This window comes from Mobula birostris, chromosome 2 (genome assembly GCF_030028105.1).
Source record: "Mobula birostris isolate sMobBir1 chromosome 2, sMobBir1.hap1, whole genome shotgun sequence".
NCBI lineage: Eukaryota > Metazoa > Chordata > Chondrichthyes > Myliobatiformes > Myliobatidae > Mobula > Mobula birostris.
This window is the reverse complement of record NC_092371.1, coordinates 95,727,247-95,747,101: the sequence shown is the minus strand read 5'-3', so window position 1 is coordinate 95,747,101 and position 19,855 is coordinate 95,727,247. Positions and strand designations below refer to the sequence as shown.

General features: G+C 38.0%; 1 protein-coding gene across 3 annotated transcripts in view; it reads left to right on the top strand.

Moving 5' to 3' along the window:
* Positions 1-19,855, top strand: part of ppil2 (peptidylprolyl isomerase (cyclophilin)-like 2) — a 352,242-nt gene that overhangs the window by 154,341 nt on the left and 178,046 nt on the right. For all 3 annotated transcript variants that reach the window (XM_072245362.1, XM_072245369.1, XM_072245376.1), the window contains 2 exons: positions 11,430-11,519; positions 18,925-18,958. In XM_072245362.1, coding sequence (XP_072101463.1) covers positions 11,430-11,519; positions 18,925-18,958 — 124 coding nt within the window. The remainder of the gene's footprint in view (positions 1-11,429; positions 11,520-18,924; positions 18,959-19,855) is intronic.

Below are 19,855 nucleotides of genomic sequence, written 5' to 3'. Positions count from 1 at the left end.
CGTTTGGATAAGAACAGGCAGTCTGGGAACATCAGGAGATGTAAGAAATATTTGGAATCTTTGGATTGTTTTATTTCATCGTGTATAACTACTTCTTTGCAGCATTATTTAAGCTCATGGACTCCAGACATTTATAATGTAGTTTTTAAGTATCTAGGCAACTGAGAACATGTGTATAAGTTTGTACTATCTTTTTGCTTTGTACCAAGTCTAAAGACCTTTACACTGCTGTTCACTTCATTAGCCACCAGGAGATGCACTAGGCTAGTGAAGGCATGAAGTGTAAGAACAAAAAAAATACCTGATTCCCCAGAATGGGCAGTGGCACCTGAACCAGCACAGGTATTATACTACCCGTCCCCTGAATAATGTATTTTGAATTATGTATGCATGTTTCAAGCTTGCATTCCAGGAACCTGAGGCTAAAGAGGAAAACTGCTCATTGTGTTCCTCCACTTTCCCATGTGACACAGGCTACTTTAGGAGCATTTGGAGCACAGAGATTCAAGTACTGGATACTGAGTCTGGCTGCAGTATAGTATTCATTTACTTTGAGCAAAGGGCACAATGAGTAGCAGGGAAGTGTGCTGCCCGTGACCAGTGAGAAGATTCTGGGCCAAAAAGTCCCAACCTTGAGCAGCAGAAAAGTGGGGAGAAAAGTTTACGTTGAATATCCTTGTAATAAGTTTGAAGAATATTTCATCACATATTTAATATATATTTCAATGATAGTGTCTCAGTTGTCATGGAGAGCCAGCTTTTGAGTGTAATGACAATCATATAAATCCCTCCTTTAGATTTAGGTAGAATTGTTCATACCTTGAATGTAATCTCTGTTTAGTGCAGTGTTGCATCAGGGTACCCTGTACTTTATTATAAATGACATTTCAATTCTGGCAGTTATGTTTAATTGTTGGGGTGGGGGTATTGTGTGCTCAAATGGGTGTGGGGCATGTGCAAATGAGTGGGTTCAGCTTAAGTTAGTAATTAAGCTTTCAGTCATTAGACTTTTCTGAAAGTTCTTTGGAATGCTTGTATCATGCTTCATGAATATTACTGAAGATGTTTTTGACAGCTTGGTCTCCTTAATGAACCTCATCATACGGTAGGCTTATTCAGAAAGTTAGAAGGCATGGGATCCAGGAAAGTTTGGCCAGGTGGATTCAAAATTGGCTTGCCTGCAGAAGGCAGAGGGTGGTGGTGGAGGGAGTACATTCAGATTGGAGGATTGTGATTAGTGGTGTCCCACAAGGATCTGTTCTGGGACCTATACTTTTCGCAATTTTTATTAACGACCTGGATGTGGGGGTAGAAGGGTGGGTTGGCAAGTTTGCAGACGACACAAAGGTTGGTGGTGTTGTAGATAGTGTAGAGGATTGTCAAAGATTTCAGAGAGACATTGATAGGATGCAGAAGTGGGCTGAGAAGTGGCAGATGGAGTTCAACCCGGAGAAGTGTGAGGTGGTACACTTTGGAAGGACAAACTCCAAGGCAGAGTACAAAGTAAATGGCAGGATACTTGGTAGTGTGGAGGAGCAGAGGGATCTCAGGGTACCTGTCCACAGATCCCTGAAAGTTGCCTCACAGGTGGATAGGGTAGTTAAGACAGCTTATGGGGTGTTAGCTTTCATAAGTCGAGGGATAGAGTTTAAGAGTCGCGATGTAAATGATGCAGCATGTATAAAACTCTGGTTAGGCCACACTTGGAGTATTGTGTCCAGTTCTGGTCACCTCACTATAGGAAGGATGTGGAAGCATTCGAAAGGGTACAGACGAGATTTACCAGGATGCTGCCTGGTTTAGAAAGTATGCATTATGATCAGAGATTAAGGGAGCTAGGGCCTTACTCTTTGGAGAGAAGGAGGATAAGAGGAGACATGACAGAGGTGTACAAGATAATAAGAGGAATAGATAGAGTAGATAGCCAGCGCCTCTTCCCCAGGGCACCACTGCTCAATACAAGAGGACATGGCTTTAAGGTAAGGAGTGGGAAGTTCACGGGGGATATTAGAGGAAGGTTTTTTACTCAGAGAGTGGTTGGTGCATGGAATGCACTGCCTGAGTCAGTGGTGGAGGCAGATACTCTAGTGAAGTTTAAGAGACTACTAGACAAGTATATGGAGGAATCTAAGGTGGGGGCTTATATGGGAGGCAGGGTTTGAGGGTCAGCACAACATTGTGGGCTGAAGGGCCTGTACTGTGCTGTACTATTCTATGTTCTATACTTTTTGGTCTGAAAGATGGGATTTAACAGTTTTTCAGATGGCCTGGAACAGCAGCTGTTTGTATTGTTCTGCAACATTGTTTATGCCACCAAGGTATCTTACTGAGCTCTAATGGTGATGGCTGATATTTAATGAGCTTTCTGTACATTAATAGTTTGGTCATGGGAGTTTTTGGTCTCTATTGCGACAGTTTCACCTCTAGCACTTGGAATCAGGAGAGCCATTTATGCCCATAAATCCACAAAACTGGCATTTTTATGGCTGATCTTCGAGACTAATTGTGTGTTGTTTTTATTCATTTCCAATGAGGCAGTTAGCATTAGACCCTCATTGACAGAAGAGAAAAAGTAACTGGGCTCCTCCCTTTCCTTGACGCATTCACAGAAATTGGAAGGCAGTGCAATCAAAGCTCTAAACGGACAGTATTCCAACTGTGGGATGTTCTGTCAAGTCTCACTCAGCAAAACAATTGTTTCTCATCCACGATTAAAACTGTTTCATTTCCTTGAAAAATAGATCCTTAAAGAAATAGTTGTCTGTCAATCAGGACCAGTGTATCCTATTGAATACATTCATAATTTTAATACATTGAAATTAGATTGCTGTCTAAGTTAGTAACTCAGAATCACAGGCAAGTTTATACATGCCGCCATCTAAATTCATCATTTCTTGCCCTGTGTCATTTTTGTGTAGTTGTGTTCTACCATCCAGGGATGTTGTGGATTTAAATTTTCCAGGTGCAGCTAGCACCTTCCTTACTGCTAAACAACTCTCACTTTGATAGGATCTTCTGACAAGAGCTTCCTGATTGATATCTGATGTGCAGCACATAAATCCCATAGAAATACATCGACAAGATGTTGTGATATGCAGCACATAAATCCCATAGAAATACATTGACAAGATGTTAAACCGTGTTCCAAGTTTAACCAGCTGTTCGCAACATTCAAAAGCTATTAAAAATTTAATATTTTAGCAACATGTTGGAAATTTATGAAGAATATAAACATTGAAACAGTAAAAAGAGCACTAAATTTGTTTATATCAATACAACGACAGTTTAAAAATGCAAAGCAACTTGCACAAAATGCTCGAGGAACTCAGCAGTTTAGGCAGCATCTATGGAGAGGAATACGCAATCGAAATTTTGGCTCGAGACTCTTCATCAGGACTGGAAACAAAGGAGGAAGAAGTGAGAAATGGGGGGGGGTTTGTGGAAGAGTATAAACTGGCAGGTTATAGTTGAGACAGGTGGTGGGGGAGGGGGAGATGAACTGAGGAGCTAGGAGATACAGTATAGGTGGGAAAGGGAAAGGGCTGAAGAAGAAGGAATCTGATAGGAGAGGAGAGTGGACCCAGGGGAAAAGGGAAAGGAGAACATGTACCAGAGGCAGGAGAAGCGATAATTTTATTTAAGGAATTAATTTATTTCATTTATAGTCGTAGTCATAGTCATACTTCATTGATCCCAAGGGAAATTGATTTTCGTTACAGTTGCCCCAACCAAGAATAGAGTATAAATATAGCAATAATTATTTATTTAGAGATGCAGCGCAGAAAAGGCCCTTTGAGCTGTGCTACGCAGCAACACACCGATTTAACCCTAGCCTATTCATGGGAAAATTTACATTGACCAGTACATCTTTGGACTGTGGGGTGGGGGGGTGGGACGGGGGAACTGGAGCACTTGGTGGAAACTCACACACACATGGGAAGGAAGGTACTTACAGAGAACGCTGGAATTCAACTCTGAACTCCGATGCCCTGAGCTGTAATAGCATCGCGCTAACTGCTATGCTGCCACGGCGGCCCAGTAGGGGCATGGTAAGATGGGAGCCAGAATGGGAAATGGAAATGAGAGAGAGTGGGGTGGGGGGAGGAATGACTGGATGTTAGAGAATTTAATGTTCATGCCGTCAGATTGGAGACTACCCAGATGTAATATGAGGTATTGTTTCTCGAACCTGAGAGTCTTTGTTGTCATTCTTCTCAACTGTAGCAAATGGAGCAAGTTGGCTTTTCACTGCTGAACTCTATGATCAGTCCAATATCACAGCACAGTTAGGACAGCCGCAAGGATCTGCCAGAAGTTCAGGATTTCCTCATTAGTGTACAGAGGAATCCGAGGCATATAGTATATTATGCAAAACTAAACAAAAAAATTAGAGTCCAACTGAAGTAATATTTGACTGATGATCCTTTGTACTTCCCTCCAACATTCACTTTAGCATTTTAGAATACTTTTATACTGATGTCTTGTTTTAGTACTATGATTACAGTGTGTACCGAATCACTGTACTCTGTACTTTCCAGCTTCTCACTATAAAGAAAATACTGCAAGCTGTTTTGTTGGATCAAAGCAGTTCCTTCATTTTCTGCTATCTGCTACTTCTTTGCTCCTTCACTCTATAGATGTTCCTTTGTAACTTCCTACTCCTGGTAATCAAGACAGGTAAAAAGAAAGGAAGCATATTAACAAATTAGAAACTTCAACTAAAAATGCGTTTTTTTTTCCCACTGCCGTGATTTCCTGTTCTGTAAAAAGGTCAGTCACTGCCTGTCCCTTGAGGTTAAGAAATTGTTCAGTTGACACCATAGGGTGCAGTAGCAGTGTAGTTACCTTAGAGTCTACCAGGCAGAGTACCAGACTTCTCCAGATGCATGAGTTCAAATCTCACCATGGCATCTGGGGGGAATCTACACTCAAGTGTTTGACAAAAATTTGCTATGAAAGTAATAGTCTCTGAAATGCTAGGCATGAAACTGGATAGTTGTAGAAAATGCCCCGCATTCATTTCAGGAATGAAAATCAGCCATTAATTTGGCTAGACAATATGTGGCTCCAGACCCACTGATGTGTTTGATTCACACCTCTTCCTCTTCCTCAGCTAAGGAACAATTAGAAGCAGATAATAATATTGGTGTCCCAAAGGCCACACTTGTAAACAAGTAAATGAACAAATCTAGCAATGAGCAAAATCTGTCATTAAGAGAGAGCAAAGCACCTTTTCCAATCTAAAGCAATATAAAAGTTTGCATGATAATATTCATGGAATGCTATGTCCTTGCCCAGTGGTTCCCAAACTCTGTTGGGTTACCACCCTTTTGGCTCCCAGGCCACGTACTCAGCACACCCCTCTTCCTTTCCAGCCATTACATAAAAGGTATAAGGAATTCTGATTTATGATGCACAGCGAAAGAAAATAGAAATTGCAATTTCAAAGCAGTGACAAATAATTGCAAACACAAGGAAATCTGCAGATGCTGGTAATTAAAGCAACACACATCAAAGTTGCTGGTGAACGCAGCAGGCCAAACAGCATCTCTAGGAAGACTCCTGACAAAGGGTCTCGGCCCGAAACGTCGACTGTACCTCTTCCTAGAGATGCTACCTGGCCTGCTGCGTTCACCAGCAACTTTGATGTGTGTTACACAAATAATTGCAAACAATATTCAAATCCATTTAAATTTACAAATAAAATAATTATAGTAAAACAGTTTTAGAGCATACATTAGTAGTCCAACTATTCACTGCTTCATTGTTTTTTCACGTTTCAATGAGATCGATGGGCTTGGTGCAGTGATATCAGCTTCTCAACATCAGGCTGAATGTCACTTAGGAGTCTCAGATCACTATGTTCAATAATTTGCAGTCTGTTTCATTGCTTTGAAAGCAGTTGGGCGACTGCTCTGAAAACGCACTTCACTAAATATGATGTTGGAAAGGCAATCAAGAACAACCTGATCTTTTTCCACAGGACAGTGTTCAGAGATTTCTTTCTGCAACCAAAAGTCTTGTTATGATTTTTTGAAACTCAGCTTCAGCTGTGAAACATTTTGTAGCAAGATTAGTTCTTCCATCCTTGCTGTTAGTTCTTGATCATTGATCAGGAGTGGATCTATTACCCAATCTAGAAATTGGATTGAGAGACAATCCTGAAATCTCTCTGATATATCTTTATGCAGCTCACCCAGGTGGGCACAGTATATTTGAAGATCATCATCTGGTACTCTTTCTTTCCCTTACAACTCAGAGAGGCTCGGAAATTGGAAAAGGTCACAACGATCAAAGTTGCACTTAAATAGAGTTAACTTGGACTGGAGTGTGGAGACGACTGATTTGACTTTGACAAGATTCACATCATTTATTGGCAATTGAAGATTGATTTAATTAAACTTTGCAAATAACTCTGACAAATAAGGAGTGCCATATCTAATATTTTTGTGTTGATTATTGAGTGAAGCAGTTGAGTCTTCAAAGAATTTTATCAATTATGAGGCCTGTAATCCCTCTGTAGCTCCCCTTGCTACCGAGCATTCCCCACTGCCCCCTTTATCTTTATTGCTGCTTTGGAAACTCCCACCGCCCCAGGGGATGTTATCACTCACTGGAACCACTGCCCTAGCCCATACTTCTCCCTTGGCCAGCATGTTAAAACAGCAAAATATTAGTATTATTGAAATTTGGCAATACCATTATCATTATTGTAAAAGTTAAAAGTAAATTCAAAAGTTCAAAATATGTATATGTCACCATATACTACCTTGAAATTCAATTTCTTGCTGGCATTCTCAGCAAAACAAAGAAATACAATAGAATTAATTTTTAAAAACTATGCACAAAGTCAGACAAGCAACCTTTGTGCAAAAATAAGACAAACTGTAAATGCAAAAAAACTTATAATAATATATAAGTAAATAATACTGAGAACATGAGTTGTAGAGTCTTTGAAAGTGAGCTGATAGGTTATATTCAGTGATCAGTTTAGTGTAGAGGTGAGTGAAGTTATCCATGCTGGTTCAGGAGCCTAACACAAGGAGTTCTGCAGATGCTGGAAATTCAAGCAACACACATCAAAGTTGCTGGTGAACGCAACAGGCCAGGCAGCATCTCTAGGAGGAGGTACAGTCGATGTTTCAGGCCGAGACATCAACTATACCTCTTCCTAGAGATGCTGCCTGGCCTGCTGCATTCACCAGCAACTTTGAGGTGGTTCAGGAGCCTGATGGTTGAAGGGTAAGCTAATGGTGTGGGACCTAAGACTCCACTGGAGGAATGTATTGTAGAGGAAGAGACTGTATCTGAGGTAGAAATGAACAGCCACCTTTAAATAGAAGAGGTGGGGGAGTAAATAAAGAAGCTGGATAGGCCAAATACATTAAGAAGATCTATTAATGATTTCCTAAATTCTGGACAGGTTCCAGCATGCTGGAAAATGACACCTCCTGAAAAGTGAGATAAAACAGGGAACCAGAGTACCTCTGGAGCAAATGACTGGAATCCATCATTCATCTCTAACAAGGCCATTAGAAAATTCTGATTTGATGAGGCTGAGTTGACATGCTTTATCAAGGAAAGAATATGTTTGACAGAGCTAATAGTCTTTGAGGATGTGATCACGAGTGCAGCTGAAAGGGAATTTTATTCTCAATGTCGGAATACTTAAGGGATCATTTTAAAAGAAAGGAAACAGTAACAATAAATAGGTCATTTTCATGCTGGTCTTTTAGTGTTCAGTGTCTCTGCATCAGTATTAACGATTTACAATATTGACTGATGAATTAGTCAATAATATAAAGTTCTGTAGCAAACAGATCTGTAAGAATGACGAATCTGCAATGGAATATTGACAAGTAAGCAAACAAGGAAGTGGCATCTGGAATATAATATTGGAAAATGTGAGGTTATTGAATATGGTAAGAAGAATTGAAAAACAGAATACTTATTAAATGATGAGAAACTGGTAAATGTTGGTCTCCAGAGGTATCTGTAAATACTTGTTCATGAGATTTAGAAAATATATGGGGGTATCAAAGCAATTAGGAATGCAAACAGAATGCCTTGCTTTACAGTGGATTGGAATATAAGAGCTCAGCTTGGTGAGACCTAATACTATCTGTAGTTTTGGACCCATCCCTTGGAATGAGTGCAGTATGGTTTAACTAAATTAATTCTTGATCTGAGGGTGTTGTCCTTTGAAGCAAGTTTAAATAAGAATGCCAGATAATGGAATGCTGAGCAGTGATTTCAGTGAGGTGTAGGAGATTCTGAAAGGCATTGATAGGGTAGACAGGGCCTATAGCTGGAGAGTCCAAGACTAGGAGATAAGGGGCGAGCTATTTTTAAGCTAGATGAGAAATTAATTTCCTCAAAGGGTTATAAATCTTTGAACATCCATACACTGGACTTTGGGATATCAGTGTTTGAATATGTAAAAAGGCAAGATTGTTGCAGTTCTGGATACTCGAGGAAAATGTGAATGCGGTGTGGTGCCAGCTCTGAACCTGTTAAATGGTGAATCAGGCTTCTGGTGCTAAATAGCCAAGTCTTGTTAGAAAAGGTACTCAAATGAGGATTAATATTTGGCTTACTGCTCTTGTTGAGATAGCTTGGTCATAAGGTTTTGGATGCACAGACTATGATATCAAGGAAGGTACAAAATTAAAATATTGTTCAGAAGAGTAATAAACTTCAGGAGTCACAGAACCAAGTGGATGAAATAGATCATGGAAAAATATGGAGTGATGCGCTGATGAACCAAAATTGCAACGGATGGTGTGAATTAAATGGGATAATTTTAAAAAGTGTGCAGTTTGAGGCTGTAGATATTAAAAATATTTAAGGATTTTGTTGCAATAGGTTAAACAGTACAGTTTCAGTGGCAAAAAGGTTGGTTGTCAGAAGACAAAAGTTTAAGGCAGTGAGCCAAAATCTACTCAGCACCTCTTTATTCAGTACACCTGTACACCTGCTCATTAATGCAAATATCCAACCAGTCAATCATGTAGTAGTAACTCAAGATTTAATATTGTTTAATGTAATTTCCAGTACACAAATGTAAAGGAGAATGAAATAATTGTTAATCTGGATCCGAAGCATCACAAAAAATACACAGTAAGATAAGGAACACGAAAACAATTAAAAACACAATAAATAGAAATACGTAAGCTAGCTTATATATTTAGATTTATTGTATGCCCAATGCATAAAAGCATGCAGGCATGGTCAAGAGGTTCAGTCATTCTTCAGGCCAAACATCAGAATGGGGAAGAAATATGATCCAGGCATAACGATGGCTGAGTTTCTTAGAAACTGCTCATCTGAGATTGTCACCCACAAGTCTCTACCATTTACAGAGAATGCTGTGAAAAACAAAAAACATCCAGTGAGCGGCCGTTCTGTGGGTAAAAACACCTTATTAATGAGAGAGGTCAGGAAAATGGCCAGACTGATTCAAGCTGACAGAGTGTGCAGAAGAGCATGTCTGAACACACAACATGTTGAACCTTGAATTGGATGGGCTACACCAACAGAAAACCAAGAAAATACCCTCAGTGACCACTTTATTAGGTACAGATGATATACACTGAGTGCATATAGATAACATGAGGAAAAACTATGTTGAAACTCGAATGCAGATCTGAAAATTAGTAATAGCTGGCCCAGTAACAATGATCAAAATTGAACTGGAAAGCTAAAAGAAGAAAATGCAGAGTTTTAGGGGAAGAGAATGACTATCACACTAATAAGATTGATCAAAGGGCAGATATGATGAGCTAATAGGCCATTAACTAACTACTCTGTTTGTGATTTTGAGAATGACCCAGTTCAGTAGCTGGAAAATGACATGACACAAATATCATACAATGATTTGACAGTGAAAAATCCATGTTTCATATATGTGGTCAATAACCTGTTATTAATCACATGGTATATGAAACTGTTTTTGAAAATCTTGTCGATGGAAATAAATCAGTGAAGCAATCCTACCTTGAGCACGAATGCTTAATAATAGATTAAAGATGTACAATTTCTGAACAGCAGTAATTTTGATAGAGCTGCATGTTTTCCATGAAAATGCTGTAATAGCTTTTATATATTTCCATAGCAGTTACTGCTTGGTTTCTTGGCTCTGTTTTTATTTAAATAGAATTTTCCAAAGCATTCATATCCATGTGCTAATAATATTGCATGCTGACTAAGTCACAGCAGCAGTCGCTTACAGCCTGTGCCAAATCATATTTCTTTCTGGTAGTGTTCCTCGATCCATTCAGCTATCCATTGAAGCCCTGGTTCCTGAGCAGAGTGAAGAATAATATTGCATTACTCACATATAGATCCCGTTCCTCTTAAGCCAAAAGGACGTATCCTGTTTTTGAAGCAGCAGGAGATCTGAATTAGTAAGGATTTTAAATTTTCAACAATTTAAACATAAGACATTCTGCAAATAATGGACATCCAGAGTAACACACAAAATGGTGGAAGAACTCAGCAGGTTCCTCAGCATCTATGGAAAGGATTAAAGAGTTGACGTTTCAGCTCGAGTGCCTTCATCAGGACTGGAATGGAAGGGGGAAGAAGCCATAATAAGAATGTGGCTTGCAGTACCATCTAGAAGGTGATAGGTAAAGCCAGGTGAGGGGAAAGGTGGGGGAGGGGTGGATGCAGTGGGAAGTAGGGAGTTGAAGAAGGAGGAATCTGAGAGGAGAAAATAGTGAACCATGGGAGAAAGGGAAGGAGGAGGGGCACCAGAAGAAGGTAATGGGCAGGAGAGGATTAAAGAAGGGATAATTTCAAAATGTTAATGGCTCATTAATTCAATAATTACTACACAATAGCCAAGACATTCTCATCAACTGAATTTACTTTGGTGAAAGAAACAAGAAAGCTGAACTAGGTACTGCCATTTATTTATTCCCCATTTCTTAAGAATGTGTATACTTTCAGCATTTTTATTGAATAGCCGCAAATAGCTCAAGAACAATGTGTATTCTTGTTGTTTTAAAAACATTTTTTGTGGATGTTGGCCTGGGACAAGAGACTGACTAATCTTTCTAGAGAATTTTGAAGATTTTGCGGAGGCAACATTGGTGATATCTTTGCAATAACTTGATGTTCCTGTGGCAGATACTCCAGGACTCAGTAGCAAATATAGGATAAAGATCACTGCTACCGAGTTAGCCAAGAGTTTTATGTAGATCTTGCACAAAGTTAGATTACTTCATAACAGGAACTGATTTGTACATGTCACCTCTTATTCTATGCTGAACTAAACTGCAAAAAATTCCATAATTAGATTCCTGATTATTCAAATATCCACTTACCAAAGTACTACAAATAAAAATAAAATTCTGCAGTTGGTGGATACGGGTAAAATTAATACAGGAAAATATAATTGTCTTTTCTCTGTTTGAATTTCATAGACCCCAAAGACATGCGAAAATTTCATCAAATTGTGCAAAAAGGGATATTATGATGGAACAAAATTTCACAGATCTATACGGAACTTCATGGTGAGTCTATTGCTTAATGCTTTTGAAATCCGTCCTGTGCTATGATACTTGCAGTTCACACCAATTAAAGGTGGAAATTCAAGATACAAACTTGATGTTCTAGGATTTACTGATGTCAGTAAAAGAAAAAAAACAGGCCAATTTTTACATTTTGATAGAGTTCATCTATAAAATCCATTTTGCATTAGGAATTTCCTAAGAGCGCTTAAGCTTTCAACCCACTGTGGCAGTTTATGTCATAGTCTTTTGAAATGTATTACATTTACTGAGCTTCAACTCATATATGACACTTTTTAGCTCAAATAAAATCCTAAAATGTTATTAAGCATAGGTAGCTATGAATATAATATATAAATATTTTTATATGTAATTATGTAATCCTATTGCTCTTATTTAAAAGGTGTGGGTGTTCATTTACAGCTTTAAAATGAAATAAATTCTGTACTGATCTTTGTTTTAAATTCCATGAAACAGATTTTTTGATAAGCACTGAGGTAGCTGCCCCTTGATGACTTCCTACAAAATTATTCAAAGGTCTGCAAGTGTATTTGGTGCTCACTAGCCTTATTTCCTGAGAAGCACAATTGCGTCCTATAAAACTACTTGCAGTTTTGCTCAGTTAACTATACGGTAACTTGCACTTGAATTGGTAGCATATCACATGCATTTAAAAAGTGTTTCATTTAAATTACCACATTTAAACAAATTGATACCAAGGCATATGGAGTATTATCTACATCTCACCTGTATTGTAGTTTAGTTGAAATTGTTACACTGTGATACAGGGCATTAAATCTTTAGATATGGCCATGCCAGCATTACTAATGCCCAACAGCAAACAATGTTGGTAAACGGATCTCCAGAGCACAATGAGAATTGTGTGAGCAGGTATCCTTGTGGTGAGCAGCAGCTGTCATTGCTCCTGTGCGTATCCTAATGGCCACATTATTTTGTATGCTTCAAAAACGCTAACCTAAAAACAAAATTAAAGAATTTTTAACCTTTCAGTAATCTGTAGGTTCTTGGCATTTTCCCTTTTTTCCCCGATGACTGCAAAATCACATAGTTTGGATTGACCAGTTGCATATTAATAAGTTCATTAGAATATTAAACTGTCATTTAACTTATCTATCAACATCTCATTTTTTTAAATCCAGTTTTTGAATTTTATTGCTTATTTTTAGCCATTCAATTTCATTAAATATTTTTAAAATGGATTTCTAATCTTTTCAACTTTCAGACAGAAAGAGCAAAGTGGCTGAGAAGGCTAAGACTACCATTCCTGGTAGCCTTAGATTTCTCAGCCTCCTAACTTCCGCTGTCTGAATCTTTCCTGTTTCACAGTACACCCAAGTGACAATTCCTGCCTTAGACATACACTAATATATTATTAATAACTGTACTTAAGACTGTAATTTAAATTATAAAGCATTGTTGAATAACACTAGGGTAACACGTTGCTCTGTCTTTAAATATAAATTTCAGTGATGTGTATGAAATAATAGAGAATAGTTATTAGTATTGAACTTGAAGCAAAAATATTCTGCTGAATTATTTCACTCACTAGGTTCAGAGCATAGCTCTCATCAAATGTGATTATGATGCAGTATATTGCAGTTGTTAAGTTGGACAATCCATCTCCCAACTCCGTGGGAGAGAGAAAATAATACCTTATGGCAATCTATGAAAAGATACATGGCATTTCTATCTAATTCTTTGGGTCAATCTGTCAAGTTATAACAAATCGTTAACACATGATACAAGTATTAGCCTGTAATGGATAATCTTTTCAATTGCTGTCACGTAATCTAAATGTTGAATCCCTCATGAGCACGATTGCATTTTATTGGGCAACACAAATACAGGACATAGCAACTACAGCAATTAAACATTTTATTATAATTTCTTGGTGTTTGAATCGTACATGCTATTTCAATTTTAAATAGGTACACTTATTACCATATAAATAATGAAGAAATATAAATAGACTAATCATAGTCGGACAGGTTAACTATTTCCACCTGAGCTTCCTGAGTTCTTGGATAGCTTTAAAATTTTGAATGTCAAACTATTTGCCACCTCTCTTCTATCCATTATAATCCTATCTCCTATTTCTTCCACTGTTCAATTTCTTTTATGAAGCCAGTTATGGGGTACTTATTCAGTATCTCAGCCTTCTGCCTCCATGAAATTTTGCCCATGATCATTATGACCATGATTCCTTGTTCCTATTTTACTGCTTGCCAAGAATTGTTCTTTGCCACTCTGCCCTTGTGCTCTTCAATGTCTTCACTGCCTGGTTACTAACTATACTCTACCTGTCTTGGATTTATGTCTGGAGCTGTGAAAATCCACCATTGATTATCAAATGTTTTCATAACCAGATTTAGTTTCCTGCCCAGCTGATCTATCCCATCTTGTTATATAAACAACATAATAGTTGGACAGTTTCAGCTTGAATCTTTCTTTGCCTGTTCCAAATAGGTGTAATATTTTATTGAATAATATTACCTAGGTTCTCCCCCAATTAAATGCTCACCTTTTGCTTTACTTTATTGTCCACACAGAGGTTCAGTATCCCTTTATTCAAAGCTGGGTTAGAAATGTTTTGCATCAAGAACTACGTCATATTAGTTGCTATTTATTTCAACTTAAAAGTTCATACTAGAATAATTATGGTCCCCACTAACTAGTTTTGAATGTCTCTGATATGTGCTGCCGCAAATTGGCTCCTCTAACTCTATCAGTATTTTAATTTTTAATAACATCTAGAAAGGTAAAAACTTGCTTTCTGTTCCTGGGCTTTGAACCATCCATTATTACATTGACATCAGATCAGTATTGCTACACAGCTCTCCTATGCTCTTGATCCCTGACATATCCATGCTGAATATCTTGCAATATCTTTTTTTCTGGCTTGACAATGCCAAATGTTGAATATCTAATCCTCCACCACCTATCAGTCGTTAAAGTACAATCAATAAAGCTACAAGTTCACACACTATGACTACTGAATTGTCACAATAGATAAGTTAAAATTTGAAGTGTTCATCTTGTCTTCAACTGCATTCACCATATCCATTGTTTTGCAGAATTCAGTGAGTTAACATAGAGCATAAATTTTTGCCTAACAGTTCCTGTATTTTTAACTTCTAAATTTTCCTCCAGTGTCCAATTGAAATGATCTGTGTAATTGGATGTGCATAATTTTGATAGCCTTTGTCATATTTTTTTCTAAGCACATGTTTCTCTATTGAAACTTGCTTACTGCCAGTTTCAGCACTGGTATTTAGAGCAGCAATAATGGTCCTCCATCTTTGGCAGCATTCAAGATTTCTCTCATTGTGTCAGTAGCTTCCTCTCGGTTTTCACTACTGTCAGCCTTGAGAGTCCTGGTTGAAGACTCAGGAATACAGTCGCACTCAGATGTAGAAAGATTCTTGATTGCAGTTTCTGTAACAATTTTGCTTTACTAGTCAGAGATGCTAGCCTGAGATGAATCTCTGAACCCGGAGGGCAACTTTTCTGTTGAAAATTCGCCCAAATTATCTGGCATGTTTTAAAGATTGTGTTGTAGTTTGCATTCTCTTGCACCTAGTTGGTAAACTCGATAGCCATCACCATGTAAAGATACAAAGACTGGAAATAGTGCAGAAGTTTTTAAGAGTTTTAAACTATCTGAGTGTTGTACATTTTGCAGTACATTCTGGTTAATTGTGACACATTGACACCTGTATATTTTGGCTCCATTAAAGAACTGTCCCAATTAGCTGAATTTCGTGGAAATCCTTAAAAAGGTGTACAAAAAAAAGGCAAACAGAGCAACTTATTATGTATTTAAAGAAATACATATTAGAAATAAGTATCAGAAACTAATAAACTGTTTTATAGTACTGTAAAACAGTCTATTAGTTTCTAATACTTATTGATGGAAGAATTCATCCACTTTGTGTCCTTTTGACTGTAAGTGAACAAAATCTGCGCAAACATCTAATGCAGTAACCTAGTGCATCTAGTACAATGATGTCGACGATTACATCCTCCAAATCTTCATTTTCATTGTAGCATTCAAAACTATTGTCGATACCTTCAAATTCTTCATCATTTCTAACTTGCTGAAGTAGTATTCAACAAGTTAGTAACAAGAAACCAGTGAAATAATTTCATTTTCACACCTGGCTGTTTCTGGCATCTCCAAGCCTGAATGCTTAAAATCACAGTGAACAAAACTGTTCTTACTTGTCTTACTGTTTGTTACTCACCAACTATCAGTGACAAAAATCTCTGCTTTTTGAACACAAACACGAATGTGATGCTATTAAAAAACTGATTTCTCTAAGTATGGTGTAGTGCCTAACAGTCACACAAGTGCACATGAGTGACGCTAGTTAGAAACTGTTTGGCAGCTGTCGTCTGCCCCAATTAAGCAGCATCGTATCCCAAATAAAGTAAGGGAATCCCGGCCATTTTCTCGATTAGATTTTATTCTTTAACAGTTGTCATAAATAAGTGGCTACCCCGATTAACCAATAGCCCAATTAACCAAAATCCACTCTACTTAGTTTTTATTTGGCCTGCTACCTCCCTCTGTAACTGGATCCCCAACTTCTTGACCAACAGAGCACAATTAGTAAGGTTAGGCAGCAACACCTCCATCACAATTATTCTCCACACTGCTGCCCCCTATTCTACTTGTACACTCATGAATGCATGTCCAGATCTAGCTCTAACTCCATCTACAAATTTGCAGATGATATCATTGTAGTGGGCCACATCTCAAATAACAATCTAGAGTAAGGAAGGAGATAGGGAGCTTAGTAACATGATGTCATGACTACAACCTTCCCCTCAATGTGAACAAAGCAAAAGAGCAAAGTATTGACTTCAGGAAAAGGGGTGGTGTGCTTCATTCTGCCTAAATCAACAGTATTGAGGTTGAGAGCTTAAAGCTTTGTAGCAGTAAACATCATTGATAGCCTGATCCAACCATGTAGCTGACATGACCAAGAAGGCTCACCAATCCCTCTACTTTCTCAGGAAGCTAAACAAATTTATCACGTCCCTATTGACTCTTACCATTTTTTCAGTGCACCATAGAAAACATCCTGTCTGGATACATAATGGCTTGATACAGCAACTGCTCTGCATGTGACTGCAAGAAACTGCAGAGAATTGTGGCGAGAGCTCAGCACATTATGGAAACCAGCCTTCCCTCTGTGGACTCTGTCTATACTTCTCACTAGCTCAGTAAAGCAGCCAGATAATCAAAGACTCCACCCACCACATACATTCTCTCTTTACCCCTCTTCCATCAGGCAAAAGATACAAAAGCCAGAAAGTTCATACTACCAGGCTCAAGGACAGCTTCTACCCCACCATTATCAAACTATTGATTTCCTAGTACGATAGGATAGACTCTTGGCCCCACAATCTACTTGGTTATGATCTTGCACCTTATAGTTTACCTTCACTACACTTTCATACTTTATTCTACATTCTGTTATTGTTTTAACTTGTTCTACCTCAGTGCACTGTGTAATGATTTGATCTGTATGAACAGTATGCAAGGCAAGTTTTTCCACTGTATCTTTGTACATGTTTTAATAATAAACCAATTCCTGTTACAAATCCTGAAACCTTTAAGTTTTTAATGGCTTCATCATACTATTTTGAAACTCCTTTCACTTATTATTGATGACTCCAGCAACTTTGCTCTGTGCAATAATTGACTATTAATTATATAAATGAGCCTGGATTTCTTTGTGCATGGATGCTTTGCACTGTACTGCTTTAACGCCATTAGATAAAACACTCATCTTCCAACTCAATTGCTTTGTCCTATTTATTTGATGTAAATTCCCAGCTCCTGTGTACCTTTATGGTTGTTGTGCATCCTCCCAAATGGTTCCATAATTTTGTTTACTTTGCATCTATCACATCCAAATCGTCAATAATTGCAATGTATGGTATTAGTCTCAATATAGAGTCCCATTCCTGCCCCCAAATAGATCTTCTATTTGTGATGACCACTTGCCTTTCACAGAGTTTCAAAGTTTACAATAAGCTAAAAACTTTTCCATTGCCAACAGCCTTCTACTATATTTATACATAGAGTCAGAGAGTTAATCAGTACAGAAATGGGCCCTTCAGCCCAAATTGATCTTGCCAACCAAGTTGGCTTTCTGACCTCGGCCTCCTTTTAATGAAAGTTCAAAGTGAAATTTATTATCAGAGTACATACATGTTACCATATACAACCCTGAGATTCTTTTTCCTGCGGGCATACTTAGCAAATCTACAGAACAGTAACTGTAAACAGGATCAATGAACAACAAGCTGTGCAATTACAAATATAAATAAATAACAACAACTATTGAAAGCATGAAATAACAAGATAAAGAGCCCTTAAAGTGAGACCATCGTTTGAGGGAACACCAGAAATAGAATGAGTGTAGTTATCCCTTTTTTTTCCCCAAGAACCTGATGGTTGAGGGATGGTAGCTGTTCTTGAACCTGGTGGTGCAAGTCCTGAGACACTTGTACCTTCTACCTGATGGCAGCAGTGAGTAAAGTGATGGCCTGGGTGGTAAGGGTCTTTGATCATTTCTAACCATCACAAAAATAGGGAAATGGTTAACTGCGTAGAAAATAACATAACTTATTGGGGAAAATTGAAATGATATCGGGAAGTACAAGGGATTAGAATGCACTTTTCAGAATGTAAGCACAGAAGCTTGAATTTGAAAGACCATCTTCTTAGCTGTTAAATTTTATGATTCAAAGTAAATAGCTCCTTTATGAAAACTGTGAGCTTTTTCTTGTGAATCAGCAAGCTGAAATTGCAGCTGTATTTCCACATTATCTGTTTGCACTGAAAAACGAATCTCCTAAAGAAATTGGAACTCATCCTGGAAAGAACTTGTCCTTTCTTTAACTATTCTGTCACCCCATGCTTAGCAAGCACCACAGGATCCACATACCCCAGCAAACTGGTATGGTTTCTATACTCAATTTTGGATGTCTTGGTCATCTTGCTTCTAGTTAACAGTCATCACAAGATATCCCTTCAGCAAGCCTTTTATTCCTTCACATTGCGTGGTTTCTTCTGTCTTTCTTCATTGCTCCTGAACATCCTCTGTCCATTGCTCCTGTTTTTGGAAAATCTATCTATAGATTCTCAGGCTGGTCACTTCTATTAATGCCTTACTTTTATTAACTCTGCTTTCAAATCTCTCTCAGCTACTTTTTTTTCCATTTCCCACACTGCCCAATATTTACAAAGTGTCTTGCAAAGCTATCTCAGGATTTCCCCCCATTAATGAGCAATGTTGTGGAAAATTTATGGTATAAGTGAACGCACTATCAAAATACAAGTTGTTTCTAGTACTATCTTTCTTTTTTCCAGATTCAAGGAGGTGACCCAACTGGCACCGGCACTGGTAAGATTTTGTCCACTTTTGAAATGGAGTTCATTTCAACAAGGTTCTTAATAAATAATGTATGCAGGAGGGAGAAGAAACTAAGGATGTTCTTCCTGCATGAACGTAGTCTGTTGCTGCCTCTGTTTCCTGGTGCACTGAATGTTGATAAAGGTTGGGTTTTGGAATCCTTACTAATCATCTGCACAATGCTCCAATGTTTATCAGTCAAGCAGAACTTGCTTTTGAATTATTTTCACATGTTTCTCTTGCTCTGTTCATGAAGTTGAGGCTCAGTGTGACATTTCAAATTGTAGATCCCAGCACAAAATATTGCATTTCTATATTTCCACCTTCGTTTTTCTTATGCAGTCGAGTTGGCATATGAGAGTTGCCATAAAACTCTTTGTCTTCATACAAGCAAAGTATGGCAATTAGTTGATGCAATGGATTCTCAATATACACCTACCTCTGTGTAGAGGATAACTTATTAAATTTGATAAGTCAATAAAGACAAATTTGTTGTATTTCCTTTGTTAAGTTGAGAAATTAGATCAAAAGGTAATGCATATTGCTTTCAGTGGCTGATGTGTGAATTACAGATTCTAGGCATAGACATTGCCACCGGGAGTTGTCGGAGTTCCCACTAATTGTGCCCTGACACCTTGTCACCTGCTTTCTCTTGTTGTGGAGCTGCATCAGGGAAGTTCAAAGTAAATTTATTATCAAAGTACTTAGGATATGCTACTTTGAGATTCATTTTCTTGCAGGCATTTACAGGAAAAAAAATTGCAATGAAATTTTACAAAAAACTATACATATCCAGACAAAGACCGATGAACATGTGGAAAGGAAAGCAAACCGTACAAAGAAAGTGGAATTTATTCCAGCAACTTCAACCATCTGTAAATAACTTTT